The following is an 18,805-nucleotide window of genomic DNA, read 5'->3' as shown; positions in this document are numbered from 1 at the left end:
TTTACTGATTACCGTAATGCTGCAAGCGGTGCGGCTTTGCAGTTTACCAGTCGTACTGAAACATTGTATTATTATAAAAAAAAAAATATTGGTCATGTAATTTTTACATTTTGATCCATATATAAGGCGCACCGGGTTATAAGGCGCACTGTCGTTTTTTTTTTTTTTTGGGACTTTTAAGTGCGCCTTATAGGGCGGAAAATACGGTACACCCTTTAGATTTGTGCAAATATTCTGTTATATCCTTTCAGGGGATAACATTATCCTACTGAAACTTTGATAAAACTTAAAGTAGTCAGTGTGCTGCTTGAATAACAGTATAGATTTATTGTCCTTTGAAAATTACTCAGTACACAGCTGTTAATGTCTAAACAGCTGGCAACAAAAGTGAGTACACCCCATAGTGAACATGTCCTAATTGTGCCCAATGATGTTGTTTTCCCGCCCTGGTGTCATGTGACTCGTTAGTGTTACAAGGATTCAGGTGCAAATGATAAGCAGGGCTGTATTCCAGAAGCAACCTGTGCAGCTCTGGTGAATTCCATGCCCAGGAGGGTTAAAGCAGTGCTAGATAACAATGGTGGTCACACAAAATATTGACACTTTGGGCACAATTTAGACATGTTCACTATGGGGTGTACTCACTTTTGTTGCCAGCTGTTTAGACATTAACAGCTGTGTACTGAGTAATTTTCAATGGACAATACATATATACTGTTATTCAAGCAGCACACTGACTACTTTAAGTTATATCAAAGTTTCATTAAGATAGTGTTATCCCCTGAAAGGATATGACAGAATATTTGCACAAATCTAAAGGGTGTACTCACTTTTGAGATATACTGTAGGTCAGGGGTGCTCACACTTTTTGGAACCAAGATCTACTTTTCAAGTAGCCAGTCTGCCAAGATCTACCAGTCTAGTTTCAACATCGCAAACTTACATGCACGTACTACAAACACACACACACACACACACACAGTTCCCAGCCTGCATAGTAAACTCACAATACACTTTCCCTCTCTCTGTCACACAGCCACAGGAGAAGACCATCACAAACCCTCCCTCTTTGCTATTCTCGCTCACACACACACACACACACACACACACACACACACACACACACACACACACACACACACACACACACACACACACACACACACACACACAATTGCCAGTCTGCATAGGGAGCCATAGCACAAACCCTCCCTCTCTCTCCCCCTCTCTCTCTCTCACTCTCTCTCTCTCTCTCACACACACACACACACACACACACACACACACACACACACACACACACACACACACACACACACACTCACTTTCTCTCACTCACACACTGACAGCCAGTCTGCAGTACCATAGCCAACTACTGATCCAACAAACAGAAAAGTAAACCAGATACAAAACAGGTAGTTCCCTAGTTTGAAAGGAGGAAATAAATGCATTTATCTACCTTAGTGGGAGACCTGGCACTGGGAGGAGGCAGCTAGTTTCTAATAGTCAGGGCTGTAGGAGCTGGTTGCAAGGTGTCATCAGCCACTGTGGATCTGTCATCGAAAAGGCAATCTGCAGCCTCGAGAAACTTTTTTCACAATTTCGCTGTCTTTGAATGACTTCTTGTGTTTAACAAGAACGTGACTGACGCGATAAGAAGCTATCGTCGCAGCCGTACGTTTTCGCTCTTTTGCCACATTTCCCTTCTTCGAAATAGCCATCGTAGATTTGCTGATCAGACAGACGCATTTCCAATATCACATCGTGTAAAAAAGTCCTCCTCCCATTCTGGATGGAAGTTATACAATATTGGTTTCTTACTTGGTCCAGCTTCCCCACTCATTTGTATAGCCTTTATTTAGTATTATAGAGTAAATAGTAGAAATTGGAAGGCTAACTAGGTAATTAGTCTCGCCGGTATTTTGTATTTTGTAGTTGGTGCTGTTGACTGCGCATGCGTGGTGAACCGCGTGTTAGGTGTAGGTGAAAAGATCAGATCTCAGACTGGCTTACCTGTATGTCAATCAAGTGGCAAAAGCCATAGTGAGGATGGATGATAGGCGAACTTTTTTTTTTTTTTCTTCTTTTTTTTCTTTCGTTTTGTTCAATGCCATGCGATCTACCCATACTACCTTTGCGATCGACCGGTCGATCACGATCGACGTATTGGGCACCCCTGCTGTAGGTAGATAGGCCATTCGCAGAACTTGTCCCATCAGGTATTTGGCTTCTGTTCATTTATGGTTTAACCTGTTTGTGCCTCTTTTGTTTCTAGCTGCAGTTTCTCCTCAGAGCAGCAACCATATATCAACCAGAGTCCACAGAGTCCCCCGGATCTGGCTGTGGTTCTCCAGCCCTGAAAAGCTCACAGTGGGGTCCAGCGATGGTGGTAGTGAAGCTGGAGGAAGAAGATGTAGAGGAGAATGGTGTGATGGAGAAAGAAGAAGAGGGCAAAGTAGAAGTGGAGATTGAAGACACGGATGGTAAGGGCCAATCCCAATTCACCCCTACGGCTTTGTTTTCACCCCTATGGCTTTGATTTGCGCGTTCACGTTTAGGGGGAGGGCTATCCCAATTCATATTTCATCGAGCCATGGCTTCATTTCGAGGGCTAACTATGGCTTCATTTCGAGCGATTTCAGGACCAGACTAGCTTCGAAGCCATAGGGGTACGCTACCCCTTGATTCCAGGATGCATTGCGAATCATCTACAGAAATGTTATGTCGCTCTATTCAATGCGGAAATGTCATTTTACTTTCTCTGTAATTACTTATTAATAAAGATTTGAAAAATTATGATAACCATCTTATTATCTTAGTTTAATGTCATTACAATGCATTATAGACCTTTTATTTATAACAAGCATAACCCAAAAAAAAATCGCTTTTATGTCGGTGCTGTGTCTAATGTTACAGTAACGCAACGCTGCATGACAGTTGAGCATTTCAGAGATGTACAATCATAAATCAATTATTACCTGTGGCGTTTGACAGCGGATGATGGTACACATATGAATGAATGGTCTTTATTGTCATTGATATAGTACAGGTACCAAACAACGAAATTTGGGAGAAAAAAAAAACAAGAAGGGAAAGGAGCTGGTTTACATAAATAAAGGCTATGTACACTATCCACTATACTATACTATACAAATAAAACACTTGCTGTACTCTATGCTATACCTATTTCTAACATTTCCTATTCTCTGAACCTTATGTACCCAAGGGTTGTCATATTGCACATAGTGTTATTGCACATTCATTTAAAGTGTCGCAGTTTGCAGGCTTGAAATGTACACATTTGTGCCTCAGCACTACACCTGATTTCAATCCAGCAGCTGCCATCAATCCGTCCAGACTGTCCAGGGCCCAGAACCTAGGTCTTTGCTGTGTTCAGGGCCTGAATGGCCCTGGGGTAGAAGCTGAGCTTCAGTCTGTTTGTCCTTGCGAACATGGTCCTGAACCGCCTGTTCGAGGGCAGCCGAGCAAAGTGTTCGTACCCAGGGTGGGATGGGTCTCTGGAGATCTTGGAGGCCTTCCTGAGGCAGCGTGTGTTGTACAACTCTTCCAGAGAGGGGAGGGGGGCGCCGGTGATCTTCTGGGCCGATCTCACGACTCTCTGTAGCGCATTCCTCTCTGCGACTGTGCAGCTGGAGAACCAGTTGCAGATGCAGTAGGTGAGGATGCTCTCCACTGCGCCGCGGTAGAAGGCCACCAGCATCTCCTGTCCGATGTGGTCTTTCCTGAGGACTCTCAGGAAGAAGAGCCGCTGTTGTGCCTTCTTGATGATGGCTGCTGTGTTGTTCTTCCAGGACAGGTCATCCTGTATGTGCACCCCCAGGAATCGGAGGGTTGAGACTCTCTCCACGCTCCCTCCGTCGATGAGCAGGGGCTGATTTTTTCCTCCTGAAGTCTACGATGATTTCCTGGGTCTTTGACTGGTTCAGCAGCAGGTTGTTAACCTTGCACAGCTTGCTCAGCTGCTCTACCTCATCCCTGTACGCCGCCTCGTCCCCCCCCGAGATGCAGCCCACCACGGTGGTGTCGTCTGCAAACTTTACGATGGAGTTGCTGGGGTGGACGGGGGTGAAGTCGTAGGTGTAGAGGTTGTAGAGGATGGGGCTTAGCACGCAGCCCTGGGGGGACCCAGTGCTGAGTCTGAGGGTTGTGGAGGTGTGGGAGCCCACCCGCACCCTCTGGGGGCGGTCAGACAGGAAGTCCTTGATCCATGCACATATAGAGTGTGATAGTCCCAGGTCTAGTAGTTTGGTCACTAGCCTGTCTGGAAGGATGGTGTTGAAGGCAGAGCTGAAGTCCACAAAGAGCAGTCTCGCGTAGCTGTTTCCCCTCTCCAGGTGGGATAGAGTGGAGTGGAGAGTCGTCGCGATGGCGTCCTCTGTGGACCTGTGGGCTCTGTAGGCGAACTGGTATGGATCCAGGTTGGGCGGGAGGTGTGTGACTATGGGGGCCCGGACTAGTTTCTCGAAGCACTTCATGATGATTGGTGTGAGTGCCACCGGGCGGTAGTCGTTTAGGCAGCTCACCGTGCTTTTCTTCGGGACTGGGATGATAGTTGAGGTTTTCAGGCAGGGTGGGATGGTGGCCTGGGACAGGGACTGGTTGAAGATGTTGGTGAAAACCCCGGCCAGCTGGTCGGCGCAGTCCCTCAGCACCCGTCCCAGGACGCCATCCGGCCCTGAGGCTTTCCTGGGGTCCACCGCCTTCAGCACGCGTCTCACTTCATGCTCTGTGAGGGTGAGGCTGCTGAGAGCTGGAGAGAGTGGTGTTTGTGTTGTAGTTACCTCCGTTCGCCCCTCGTCGAACCGGGTGTAGAAGGAGTTCAGCTTTTGCGCCAGCAGGGGGTCGTCCTCCGCGGCTGTGAGCCTGTTGGCTCTGAAGTTTGTCATGTGCTGAACCCCCTGCCACACCCGCCTGGAGTCGTTGCTCAGGAAGCATTCCTCAATCTTCTCTCTATGTAAAGTTATCTATCAAACGTTCGGCTGACTTGTACATGATGCGCATTTTTACCTATTTCCATGTAGCGGCACCCGCAATCTAATCTGAGCAGTTGTTATTATGTAATATTATTAATGGGTTGTATCATTCATTTAAATGCATTATAGACATTTCCTTTATAACAAGCACAACAACAACAAAACGTTATTATGCCGATGTGCTGTGTGTCTAACGTTACAGGCTGCATGTCAGTCGAGCATTTCAGAGATGTACAATCATAAATCAATTATTACCTGTGGCGTTTGACAGCAGATGATGGTACACATATGTAAAGTTATCTATCAAACGTTAGTTTAATGTCATTACAATAGACCTTTTCTTTATAACAAGCATAACAAAAAAATCGCTGTTATGCCTGATCATTTCCATTAGACTACCGGAGCACTCATATCTGCGCGTTTGTCACAGGCTGACAGTCACCCTGGTGTTCCTCTGCCCCGGCAACTGACCCATAGAAATGTGCGCGATTAACATTTCAGAGATGTACAATCATGAAATAAATTGTGGTGTTTGACAGCGGATGATGGTAGACATATTTAATGTAAAGTTATCTATCTAAAGTTTTCTATCCACAGGCTGATATGTGCATGATAGGTGCAAATTCCCCCCCCCCCCCCCCTTGGTGGTATAAATTGTACCAAAACAACTCGCAATCTAATCCGAGCAGTTGTTATTATGTAATATTATTGATGGATGTGACATTTTTGATGGAGGGCAGTGAGCGGGAGACTCATCAAGGACATGTAGTTAATTAATGCAGTGGACAGCGGCTGTTTCTCCAGCGTTCCTGTCACTTCGGATTTCGGAACGTCATAAAATTAAATATGTAAGTCATGCATTTTTCCATGTTTCCCATTGATGGTATATGACACCGCAAATTTAACTTAAGTTCAGCCGCGAAGTTGTTGCACTGTTGTCCTAAATAGTGGTGGTCTAGTGGATAGTGAGTTGGACTTGTCATCGGAAGGTTGTGAGTTCAAATCCCGCCTGAAACCACACCACTACTAGTGTGTCCTTGAGTAAGGCACTTAGCCCTCAGTTACTCCAGGGGGAATGTCCCTGTAATTCGTAATTGTAAATCGCTTTGGATTAAAAGCGTCTGCTAAATGGCAAAAAAAAAAAAAAAAACACTGCAGACTGGCAGGGTAGGAGCACAGGTTTCATACAGGTTAGAGCGCCGTTATTCTGTCATGGTCTGATAATGAAGCATTGTTCTTTTTTATTTGATGACTTGTTTGATCGATTGATAGCGTAAAAGTGAAGTTGTGAATGAGTCGCGAGCGTCAATGCTTTTCTACGATACTCCTGATGACGTATCAGTCTTGAAGGGTTGTCCCATTTCATAGGGGTAGATTTCAACCCCTATGGCTTGCGGCTCTGTTCGAAGGCCTTGGCTTCGAATCGAGTCACACTCGAAAACGAGCCATAGGGGTAGAAAAGGGAATCGGGATTGGGCCTAAGTCTTTGTTGTATAGTGGTGAGTGTCATTGCACTGCTGTAAAATCAATGCTACCAATGCACTGTAAAGCCCTATTCGGACACGATTAGCATTGGACAAACCCTGACTCAAAGATATAAAACGACAAGTTTAATTGATACATTTCAAGTTACTTGCAGAAACTATCGGGAGGGCTGTTCATTCTGCATCCACGTGTGCAACTATTCATATTTATGGTGTAGCAGACAAACAATATGTTTTGCCCAATTGAACCAAATAGGTCTTACAGAGGCCTTTGCATTTACATTTACATTTTTGGCATTTAGCAGACGCCTTATTCCAAAGCGACTTACAATCAATACATTTGAATACTAAGCAAGTGAATCATCAATCCACCAGTCGTAGCAGGAAGGCTTTGAGTGAAGGAAATCCACATGAACAGCTCAAACAAATGTCCCCTTGTGCTGGACCCCCACATATCAATACAATGACTCCCCCTAGGCCTCCGACACCTTGAGTTCTCCACACAGGATAGGCGGTTGTCCAGGATCACTCCATGGTTTCTGGCTGTCCGGGAGGGGGTTACATTAGGTCAGGGGCAAGTCAGTGATCACAAGGCCACCCCGATGCACCCCCTGGCGAAGACCACGTGTCTACCTTACCCAGGGGCCGAGTTGGCCAAGTCGATTATCTCCGATCTATTTTTTTGTCTATTATTCTTTGTGGCAACATTGCTCACTTTTTTGTACAAAATGTATTTGTAACCCTGTATATGTTCCTATTCTTACAGATCAGCAGAGCTCCAACCCAGGTTCAGACAGCGAGCCCAGCTCCACCACATCAGGAACCTGTACAAGGAACCTAACAAAACATAAGCGAATACACACCGGAGAGAAACCATACCAATGCTCTCAGTGTGGAAAGAGTTTTACTTCTAAAAGCTGCTTAACAAAACATCAGCGAATACACACAGGAGAGAAACCATACCAGTGCTCCCAATGTAAGAAGAGTTTCATTCGGGCAGAACACCTGAAGACACACCAGAGAATTCACACAGGAGAGAAACCATACCTCTGCTCAGAATGTGGGAAGCGTTTCAGCGATGCAAGCACCCTAAAGAAGCATAGGCGAATACACACAGGAGAGAAACCATACCATTGCTCCCAGTGTGGGAAGAGTTTCACTCGGGCAGATGCCCTAAGGATTCATCAGAGAATACACACAGGAGAGAAACCATACCAGTGCACACAGTGTGGGAAGAGTTTCAATGAGGAACACAACCTAAAGAGCCACCTGAGAATTCACACAGGAGAGAAACCATACCAGTGCATACAGTGTGGCAAGAGTTTCAATCAATCAGGAGTCCTAAAGACACACCAGAGAATACACACAGGAGAGAAACCATACCAGTGCTCCCAGTGTGGCAAGAGTTTCAATCGGGAACAAAACCTAAAGAGCCACCTGAGAATTCACACAGGAGAGAAACCATACCTCTGCTCAGAATGTGGGAAGCGTTTCAGCCATGCATGCAACCTAACAAAACATCAGCGAATACACACAGGAGAGAAACCACAGAGAATTCACACAGGAGAGAAACCATATCAGTGCGCCCAGTGTGGGAAGAGTTTCAGTCAAGCAGGAGTCCTGAGAAAGCATCAGCGAATACACACAGGAGAGAAACCATACCAGTGCTCCCAATGTAAGAAGAGTTTCAGTAATGCATTATTCCTTAAGAGACATCAGATGATACACACAGAAGAGAAACCATTCCAGTGCTCCCAGTGTGGGAAGGGTTTCAATCGGGAACAAAACCTAATGTCACACCAGAGGATTCACAAAAGAGAGAAACCATACCAGTGCTCCCAATGTAAGAAGAGTTTCAGTAATGTATTATCCCTTAAGAGACATCAGAGAATACACACGGGAGAGAAACCATACCTCTGCTCAGAATGTGGGAAGCGTTTCAACGATGCAAGCAGCCTGAAGCGGCATCAGAGAATACATCGAGAGAAACCATACCAGTGCTCCCAGTGTGAGAAAATGTTCACTCGGGCAGAACACCTAGCTATTCATCAGAGAGTACACACAGGAGAGAAACCATACCAGTGCTCCCAGTGTGGGAAGAGTTTCAATCGGACAGGAGACCTGAAGACACATCAGAGAATACACACAGGAGAGAAACCATACCAGTGCTCCCAGTGTGGGAAGAGTTTCAAATGGAAACCAAGCCTAAAAAGACATCAGATAATTCACACAGATGATAAACCATACCAGTGCTCCCAGTGTAAGAAAATGTTCACTCGGGCAGAACACCTAGCTATTCATCAGAGAGTACACACAGGAGAGAAACCATACCAGTGCTCCCAGTGTGGGAAGAGTTTCAAATGGAAACCAAGCCTAAAGAGACATCAGCAAATACACACAGGAGAGAAACCATACCAGTGCTCCCAGTGTGGGAAGAGTTTCAATCGGACAGGAGACCTGAAGACACATCAGAGAATACACACAGGAGAGAAACCATACCAGTGCTCCCAATGTGGGAAGATCTTCTGTCATGCAGTATCCCTTAAAAGACATCAGATAATACACACAGGAGAGAAACCATTCCAGTGCTCCCAGTGTGAGAAGAGTTTCAATCGGACAGGAGACCTGAAGACACATCAGAGAATACACACAGGAGAGAAACCATACCAGTGCTCCCAGTGTGGGAAGAGTTTCAAATGGAAACCAAGCCTAAAGAGACATCAGCAAATACACACAGGAGAGAAACCATACCAGTGCTCCCAGTGTGGGAAGAGTTTCAATCGGACAGGAGACCTGAAGACACATCAGAGAATACACACAGGAGAGAAACCATACCAGTGCTCCCATTGTGGGAAGAATTTCAATCGGGAACAACACCTAAAAAGACATCAGATTATTCACACAGATGATAAGCCATACCTCTGCTCAGAATGTGGGAAGCGTTTCAGCGATGCAAGAACTCTAAAGACACACCAAAGAACACACACAGGAGAGAAACCATACCAGTGCTCCCATTGTGGGAAGAATTTCAATCGGGAACAACACCTAAAAAGACATCAGATTGTTCACACAGATGATAAGCCATACCTCTGCTCAGAATGTGGGAAGCGTTTCAGCGATGCAAGAACTCTAAAGACACACCAAAGAACACACACAGGAGAGAAACCATACCAGTGCTTGCAGTGTGAGAAAAGTTTTACTCGAGCAGGAGACTTAACTATACACATGAGAATACACACAGGAGAAAAACCATACCAGTGCTACCAGTGTGGGAAGAGTTTCAATCGGGAACCAAGCCTAAGGTCACACCAGAGGATTCACACAACAGAGAAACCATACCAGTGCTCCCTGTGTGTGAAGAGCTTCCGTCATGCATTATCCCTTAAGAGACATCTGATAATACACACAGGAAAGAAACCATTACAGTGCTCTCAGTGTGGGAAACGTTTTATTCAAGCAGGAGACCTAAAGAGACACCAGAGAATACACACAGGAGAGAAACCATACCAGTGCTCCCAGTGTGGGAAGAGTTACAATAATGCAGGACACCTAAAGAGACACCAGAGAATTCACACAGGAGAGAAACCACACCAGTGCTCCTAGTGTGAGAAAAGTTTTATTCAAGAAGGAGACCTAAAGACACACCAGAGAATTCACACAGGAGAGAAACCACACCAGTGCTCCCAATGCGAGAAGAGTTTCAATCAGGCAGGATACCTGAAAAAGCATCAGAGAATACACACAGGAGAGAAACCATACCAGTGCTCCCAGTGTGGGAAGAGTTTCAATCGGGAACAACACCTAAAAAGACATCAGATCGTTCACACTAGATAGAAACCATACCACTGCTCCCAATGTGAGAAGAGGTTCAGTCACGCAAGAGACCTGAAGCAGCATCAGAGAATACACACTGGAGAGAAATTGTACCAGTGCTCCCAGTGTAAGAAAATGTTCACTCGGGCAGAACACCTAACTATTCATAAGAGAGTACACACAGGAGAGAAACCATACCTCTGCTCCCAGTGTGGCAAGACTTTCAGTCATATACAAAGCCTAAGGAAACATCAGAGAGGTCGTGAGAATTGTGCTGGCTTTGGGGTCATAGGACAGAGAGTAGAAGGATGAGGAGAGACCGGAGGGTGGAGGATCCTAAATAGGAGAGTGGGTGTACGGAGCAAAGTGACACCGCACAGGTACGAGGAAAGCAGCGAGCAACGTCCAGGCAGAGCCGAAAGGGGAAAACTGGTCGCGCTGTGCGGTATTGGACTAAACTATTACTGTTTGCTTTTGGACTGTTATTATTCCAGCACACCTGTCAGGGGTGTGCTGAGGTTTGTTTCTGTTCATTGTAATAAACGGGCGGCGTCCCAATTAAGACTCTGTGTACCGACTCCCTCTGTGCCCAGTACCTTCCACACATACATACATACATACATACAGGCTACACATTAACTGTCCCATCTGAGTCATCTAACTATCCTGTTCAGTTTTTCTACTGTATAGGATAAAAACTCAACTAAAAGATATGGCACTACGACTGCCAATGGCCCCTGTTCCGAGCATAGCATTTTAACTTTTTAATGCTATGACTGGTGGATAGATGACTCACTAAACACAGTAAAAACTTATCTAACATGGAATACTACTGCTCTGCTGTTGTCAACTAGTTGTTACGAAAACCACCACTGTAGCTATGAGCAACTAACTACATTTGACTGATTGTATTTGATTGTAATTAATAAGTAAGCTGGGCTTAATAAGAATGGGCTCTGAACATGACCGTAGTCATGCCTTACACAAATTGGTTGCATGGATACTGGAAGTATATATTTTTTCCATTAAATAAATTACTACCCAACACATTTCGTTCTTATATGACCTCCTAGCTCCAGATACACCCCCGGCTTTCATGAGGATTAAGACGGAATGGGAAACAGAACTGGGCACTATCATATCTGATGACCAGTGGACTGAGGCATTGGAGGAAATAAAATCTTGTTCATCTTGTGCAAAATTCCAACTAATACAATTCAAAATAATTCATAGAGCACACTACAGGAAATCGAGACTCGCCAAGATAAACCTGAATATAGTAGACACGTGTGATAGGTGTTCCCAGGCTCCCTGTAATCTCACTCATATGTTCTGGTCATGCCCCAAACTAGAGGAGTATTGGAAATCATATCTCAGTCATTTGGGAAGTGCTTGGACATAGCAGAACCATCCATACAGAGGGCTATATTCTGTATACCTGAAGCAGGCAAAAGAATGCCAGTAAAGCAAATGTGATCTCATTTACCTCTCTAACAGCTCATCAGAGAACACTTTTATGATGGAAGAGCACGCTGCCACCATCACCAACTTCATGGCTATGTGATACATTTTACATTTTTACATTTACATTTTGGCATTTGGCAGATGCATTATTCCAAAGCCACTTACAATCAATACATTTGACTAAGCAAGTGAATCATTAGTCCACCAGTCGTATCAGGAAGAGTAATCTAGCTCAGGCCAGGGGCCATTGGCAGTCTGTAAGCCCCGCCCCCTTGGAACATACCAAATCTACACACAATAATTATTTAATTACAACCTAACTTCACTGTTTGTAAATACTATAGCCTACTATATTAAAAATACAAAGTACTTTACAGCATAGTACACACATCCACATACATATCAAAACACATTAAACACAACAATACCCACAAACTGCCAGTGCCAGTTAACACTTGGTCTATGCTGGTGTTGAACACACCCATCCCAGCCCCATGCGCATGCGCACTATAAGACCCGCCCCACTCTCGTCAGCTCTGTTTGGCCGATCTCCGCTACACCCCGGAAGACCTACAGCGGGGACAATGGACACAGTTTACAAACGGAGACAAACATGTAACGTACAATAAACAGAGTGCCTTACACCATGGTGTGCTTGTGTGATTATTTATGTGGGTGAATAGGCGAACTGTAGAGGGCTCGTAAATGTGGAATGTGTAGACGGACATGATAGCCTAACTGAACGGTAGGGACCGGGGAGTGTGTCTGCTTGTAGCTGGCATCTCCGTCACACCATCTTATCACCAGCAGAAGACCTTTCCCTATCCATGTCATCTCCTTAGGTGGTGCCCGGAGGGGGCTAGGGTGGTGCCCGGAGGGGGCTAGGGGAGGGGCGAGGTGCGTGTCGTGGAGGGTTGAAGCCTCTGAAACAAGTGTGAAGGGGGCAGGTGGAGCACCTCAAAGAGGGGTAAAGGCCTGGGGGTTTGGGAGTCCGTCAGGGAAGCAGTATGCTTTTATGTTCCCCTTACTGACGATATTGATAATAATTAATTAAAATAATATAATCATTATAAGTATATAATAATTAAAGTTGCAATTGGTCGCGTTGCATCATTACCTTGGTGTTGCTTAAGCCTGGTAGCTGGCTTTAAGGTGGGCCCTGAACTAGCATTGTTAGCTTGTGCTGTAGCATCGTTAGCTTGCAGCCCTTTTAATGCAGGCTCATACAATAGCTGTTGGGTAGGCAGTGACGGCCAGCCGGTCGCGGTACTGATCTCAGGTTGAGAATCACTGTCTGCGGGAAACAGAGTCAAGGGTGCCGGCTTTTCCCAACGGGCATTCAGAGGGGGAGTACCGTTGTCAGTGGGCCGGGTGCTACTCACGTTAGCATTCTGACTCGGTACCACAGAGTCCTTCAGTTGAAATATCTTTCAAGTACTGCAGTCTTCTTTTTTGTGATACATTTTTTATTATTATTTCAGGGAATAGTACAAGGGAGTGGTAACATATAAACCCATAAAGAGAAATAGAATAACAAAAATCCAGTACAAATACAAAATTCCCATAAACCATCCACCTCCCCCTTCCCAATCTCCCTTTACCCCAACAGTCCCCCACCTCCCACAGATAACAAATACCTCCTACCCACCCGCCCAATCACAGCCCCCCGCCCCCCACCCCAACCCACAGAACCCCATGGAAGGAGCAAATGGATTAGCTTAAAGTAATGTCTTGAGAATGGTAATGGTTTGATCCCAGCAAGAAATATTATTAGATATTGCCTGATGCCTGTTAGCTATCCAGTGTTCCATGCTGGCTATGTCTATGAAGTCTAAGATCCACCTCTGCGTGGTCAAGAAATGGGGCGACTTCCACCTACCTGCAAGCTATAATCCTTTTGGCCAGGGTAAGGCCGGCCAGCCAGATGCGTCTCTGTTTGATATTTAAATCCAGGGTTGAACTGTCATTTAGTAATAAGACTGCTGGTGAGTGTGGGATTTGTTTGGACAGAATGAGGGACAATGTATCACACACCGTCCTCCAGAAATCAGTAACTCCAGGGCACTCCCAAGTACTGCAGTCTTCTGTAGATATCCGTGGCAGCCTCTGCAAGGCGACAGGCAGCCTCTGCAAGGCCGAGAGGATATTCTGCCCGGTGTCCGAGAGACAAACAGTAGACTGGTGACTCCTTGATTAGGCCATTGCTTGTACACGTTGGTGCTCCAGGTGTGTGATCAGTCAGTCTTCACATCTATCATCACTGGTAAAATTGTAGAGCAAGAAAACAAAACAAACAAAAAAAGAATATAAAAGAATGTAGTAAAAGCTATAAAAAAATGTTTTGGAAAACTATAAAAAAGAAGCAAGAAAAAAAAAAAAGAAGCAAGAAAGCAGCGCGAGGAGAGGAGATGGGAGAAGCACGTCTACTCTACTCAGAAGCAGGAAGCAAGACACGAGGGGCATAGAGAAGGGGGTATATAAAAGTGAACCCCTGTAAAGAAGGAGTATTTGCAGATATGCAACCACTTGGACAGCCTTGTCAGATTGTGTCCAAGCTGAAGCTAATATTCACAGGATTAAAAGATGCAGTAATTTCATGACACATTGCATTGTGGGTATACAATTGTACAAAACATAGTTTCTCTCCTGTGTGGATTGACTGATGTTTGGTTTGGTTGCTTGTATGACTGAAACTCCTCCATCACTGGGCGCCGTGTGTATTCTCTGATGCCTCATTAGGGTTCATGCTGCTGTGTGTATTCTCTGATGCCTCATTAGGGTTCATGCTCATTCGAAGTTCTTCCCACGCTAGGAGCAGTAGTGAGATTTATCTTGTGTGTTTTCTCTGATGTGACCTTAGGCATTGTGCATTAGTGAAACCTTTCCAACACTGGGAGCACTAGTACGGTATTCTCTCCTGTGTGTATTCTCTGATGCCTCATTAGGGTTCATGCTCATTCGAAGTTCTTCCCACGCTAGGAGCAGTAGTGAGATTTATAACTTTGTTATCCTCATGAGTATAACTATTACTATTTGTATTGTTTTGTTTTCTTTCATTGGTTACTGAATAAGAATGTCTTTTGTCTTGTTTTTTCTAAATAAAATAAGAATATGAATAAGAATGTCTTTTTTTCTAAATAAAATTAGTCCCCTGAAGAAGGTGATGCTACAGCATACAATGTGATTCTAGAGAGTAGCATGCTTCCAACTTTGTGACAACAGTTTGGGGAAGGCCCTTTCCAGGTTCAGCATGACAATGCCCCCATACACAAAGTGAGGTCCATAATGACATGGTTTGCTGAGTTTGGTCTGGGAGAACATGACTGGTCTGCACACAGAGCTCTGACCTCAACCCCATCGAACACCTTTGGGATGAATTGGAACGCCGACTGCGAGCCAGTCCTTCTCTCCCAACATCAGTGGCCGACCTCAGTAATGCTCTTGTGGCTGAATGGGAGCTGTTACGTACCGTGTTGGTGTTCTGTGTGTGTTTGTGTTGTAGCAGGCCTGCTGTTTGTATTGTGTTGTGTGTTGTGTTTTGGTCTCCCCCTGCTGTTGTCATTTTTCCTAGGTTCACAGATAATTGCTTGGTTCCAGTCCCATCATTCCACACACCTGTTCCTGATTCATCAATCAACCTGGGGGCCGTTCCACTAAAGGTGGATCAGTATATCGGCGATTGAAACAAATCAGGCGATCAGGCAACTCGGGATTGGAATTCAAGCCTCAGGTGATTCCTCGAACGAGGATCAGGCTTGTGTGATGAGTGTTCACAGAAGACCGGCTTACAAATCTTCGATATGGGCGCGTGCACGCAGACATAAAGAGCCCCGAAGAGTCGATCTGTCGAAATGAAGATACTCCACTCTGCAGGGGTTCTACATTTGCGCAGCTCTGCAGGGGTTCTACATTTGCGCAGCATTCCGAATTATTGATCTTTATGAAGACGGAAAAATAAGATGTAAAATAGTGCAATACTGCCGCAATTAACAAGGCGAGGGAAATGGTTTGGCAAGAAATTGCTGACCGATTAAATGCGTAGGTCATACTAGCCCCAGTTATTGTTATATGTTCATATTTTAATAAATGAATTTTACTACTGTGGTGATATCAGCAGCAGGCTACAAACTGTCATAACGTCACAATGGCCTAGTGGTATCGACCGCTGCTATAGGATTTATTCGTCAATTTTAGACGGTGGTTCGAATCCCTCTTCAGACGCACTTTTTACTGCATTTCGTTGTCTGAATCTAATCTAAAATCTCATCTAATGATAATGTATGTAGGCTATAAAATTATGGTGCAGGCTAATTTACAAGAACTGACACGATTACAATGGTGTTTGAAGCCTTTGCATGAAATCTTCGGTTAAATGTAAAAAAATAATAATAATCGCTTAGTCAAGTCTCGAACACGCAACCTTTGGAACTCTAGCTGGCTGGCTGCCTTAACCACTGCGCCAGCCAGACCGCTGTGATGACAGCAATGCAAGTTGAAACAATTACTTTTTTTTTTACACTCTTTTCTTTATTGATCTATCGATCTATCTATCACACTTTCAAAATATCAAGTTATCTATCACACAATCAAACTATCTATCGATCGATCACACTTTCAAAATATAAAATTATCTATCTATCACACAGTCACCAATCTATCTATCTATCTCGTGTGAAGTGGGAACTAATATTTCCTAAAAGAGGAACTGTCGTTCGGGATGTAGTTTCCGCCTGTGAGCCTTTTTTGACGCACGTATTACTTTAGCCAGTGTTTTAGCCTGCTCGCGACCAGGCTAATTATATCTGACTCAGAAGGAGCTCAACCAAGCAGCGAATTATTTGAGCCACATTGATGGAACCGAACGCAAGCTAACATTATCGAGGCTTAGAACTTTATCGAGGCTTAGAAGATAATCTCGCATAGTGGAACGGGGCCCTGGTCTTTCCACTATAAATGTTCTGTGTCCTCAGTGTTCTCTCTCTCTCTCCTGTTTTGAGCTGTGGCAGGGCTCTGGTGGGTTGAGCCTTGTTTGGTTTTGTTTGTGCTATTTGTTTTGTTCATTTAGATGATGTATGTAAGTTTCCATTTATTATATTACCTTGTTTATGTATTTTGTTTGTTAATCATTTATGTTTATTTGTGCACACAGGGACAGATGACTAGTTGAGATACCCTGGGTTTACATCTGCATACACGTAGGACATACCTGCTGTCTAGTATCCCAGGTTAGAGTGAGCACCACCCACTGTACTTTTGAGGTGCCTAGCACCTGTAAAGGGGGGGTGGGGGTTATTATTTTGATTACTTTTATTTGGTGCCACTGTTAGTCCTCTCTGTTCCCTGTGTTGCTGTATCAATAAATATCAAGTTAATTGCAACCCTTAGTTTCCTGGTTTTTGTGTGACTGCACCTTCACTTGTCCAAGTTGTTGCTCTATGTTGCGCCCTTCTACCCCGAGTCACCAGGGGGCGTAACAGGAGCAAATCCCTGCAACCATAGAGTTCTAAAATTAGTAGAAAGTCTTCCCAGAAGAGTGGGAGTGGACCAACTCCACATTAATGCCCATGGTTCTGGAATGACAAGTTCAACAAGCACATATGGGTGTGATGTTTCGGGTGTCCCAATACTTTTGTCCATATAGTGTATATGGAAACTAAATTATTTAAATATGTTATTGTTTATTCAGATTTACAGAATTGGAATGCTCTGCCCTTGGATCTTAGATCAGCTGGCTCGGTCGAGGTTTTAAAAAAAAACGCTAAAGACTGTCTTGTATACACGTGGCTTTTGGATAGCCCCAAGGGCCTGTCTCTCTGTGTCCTGTTGATGTTGTTGTACACCTGTTGTCTCTTATTTGTTTTTATTTTCACTTGTTTGCCTGCTTTAACCTGCTGTGGCTTTCGCTCTTTTATTATGCTTTATTATGTTTCTTCTTTGTTATGTAAAGCACTTTATGACCCTTGGTCTGGGAAAGGTGCTGTATAAATACATTTTACTTACTTACACCATCTATAGCCTCACCCTGCACCAGATCAGACATCAGCTCCAGTCTATGTAAGGGAACCGACAGGACGTCCAACCCTAATCCCTGATCCACAACACCCCTGTGTGTGTCTGTCACCGGCAGGAAAGGAACACTGACTAACACAAATGATTCAGATGCCCCCAATGTTCCTCAGGATCTTCACAGGAACCTTTTCATCAGCCCCCCCCCCAGAGATACAAGACCCTCGGTGATAAAAGGTGCGCAATCTGAATCAATTATTGTCTTATCATACACTCAGGGTTCCTACAAGTTTCAACAAGTCAAATTCAAGACTTTTTTTTTTTTAAATTAGGGATTCGTTGAAGTCATTTATGATGACATCTGCCCCGGACTGGCCTTCCTTCTAACAGAGTCGATCTGTAGTCTGTATTACCCTAAAGGTAAACTAAGATACTTAGGCTAGAGGCGGAGAGATTCACCCTGCTGTTCACTGTCTTACTTGCTTCCTCCTATTGTCATATCCCACAAATAAGCCCTTAATAATAGCACTTAGAAATCATAGGCACATAGGTCCCTGTAGTTAATGACAGCTCTGATATTTTGTTAGGCTAGGCTAACCATTTAGTAGTAACTATAACGTGCATTGAATCTAATGTTTTACAGTTGACAAGAAGGGTACAAGGGACCTTTGTTACATAGGGAATTCCTAATAAATGCTGTGCCTGTCTCTAAATCCTGCCACATAACCTTCTACCAAGAACCTTCTGACTGAACGAACCTATTGCTTACTATAGCTTATTAACCTCTGAACCTAGTAATAATGTTACCCTCGCCTTAAGCATGCCTGTCATCAAGACTCTCACTAGCGCCACCTAGGGGCAAGGCCAGGTAGTGGAGCAGCGAACGGTACGGTCATGCCGCATGACATCAATGGTTGCAGAGTCTTCCCGCTGCTAGAGAGAGTTCATGCAAGATTATTGAGTCCTTGTAATACCTTAATTTAGTAACCTGTTAATCCCTGATATCCAGTTCACCTATTATGAGGTCAATCCAACCGATCATAC

General features: G+C 44.5%; 1 protein-coding gene across 1 annotated transcript in view; it reads right to left on the bottom strand.

Moving 5' to 3' along the window:
- Positions 1-10,098: 10,098 nt before the first annotated feature.
- LOC308169521 (uncharacterized protein) overlaps positions 10,099-18,805 on the bottom strand; it is a gene marked incomplete at both ends in the record, with an annotated part of 34,640 nt that continues 25,933 nt past the window's right edge. Inside the window, one exon of the mRNA XM_080544201.1 lies at positions 10,099-10,111. Within this exon, the coding sequence (XP_080400327.1) occupies positions 10,099-10,111 (13 nt within the window). The remainder of the gene's footprint in view (positions 10,112-18,805) is intronic.

Source organism: Nansenia antarctica, assembly GCF_963989245.1.
Source record: "Nansenia antarctica genome assembly, chromosome: 13".
In the NCBI taxonomy this organism is placed as follows: domain Eukaryota; kingdom Metazoa; phylum Chordata; class Actinopteri; order Argentiniformes; family Microstomatidae; genus Nansenia; species Nansenia antarctica.
This window is presented reverse-complemented; position numbering and strand designations above follow the sequence as displayed.